This window comes from Ailuropoda melanoleuca, unplaced genomic scaffold (genome assembly GCF_002007445.2).
Source record: "Ailuropoda melanoleuca isolate Jingjing unplaced genomic scaffold, ASM200744v2 unplaced-scaffold35003, whole genome shotgun sequence".
Taxonomy (NCBI): domain Eukaryota; kingdom Metazoa; phylum Chordata; class Mammalia; order Carnivora; family Ursidae; genus Ailuropoda; species Ailuropoda melanoleuca.
This window is the reverse complement of record NW_023206064.1, coordinates 1-517: the sequence shown is the minus strand read 5'-3', so window position 1 is coordinate 517 and position 517 is coordinate 1. Positions and strand designations below refer to the sequence as shown.

The following is a 517-nucleotide window of genomic DNA, read 5'->3' as shown; positions in this document are numbered from 1 at the left end:
GTCTTCGTGATCGTCTACGGTGTACGTGCTTGTGAGAGTATCTACTGCAGCCAAAATGTCTGACAAGCCTGATCTGTCTGAGGTTCAGACGTTCGACCACAAGCAGTTACGAAAGACCAACACAGCAGAGAAGAACACCTTGCCTTCAAAAGAAACGATCGACCAGGAGAAGGAGGCTGCCAAGAAATCGTAGGACTGCCACAAGGAACTTCTCTGCTTTATTCTGCTGTGAATACATACATGTCTTTCTAGCTCTCAAATTAGCTTGTATATAAATGCAGCACAAAGTAATCACTGCCTGTTCATGTTTCACACATCTGCTGCTTGGTCCTTCCCCTGATTGATGGCTGACACTTCCTGGCCACCAACTGCTTATGCTGACTAGTTTATTGGAATATATACGGCTGAGCCACAGGATGTCAAGATTTAACACCTGAAGAGAGGAAGGGTTCTACTTTTGTTGTGTTCATGGGATTTTGTTCTTTGTGCAGAATTGAATTATAAAAAATAAATGTAC

The 517-nt window shown here is 43.1% G+C and overlaps 1 protein-coding gene across 1 annotated transcript; it reads left to right on the top strand.

The window, feature by feature from the left end:
* Positions 1-55: 55 nt before the first annotated feature.
* On the top strand, positions 56-193 carry LOC117798803 (thymosin beta-15A homolog). Its single transcript, XM_034651266.1, has one exon. The coding sequence runs from the start codon at positions 56-58 to the stop codon at positions 191-193; it is 138 nt and encodes a 45-aa protein (XP_034507157.1).
* Positions 194-517: the final 324 nt, after the last annotated feature.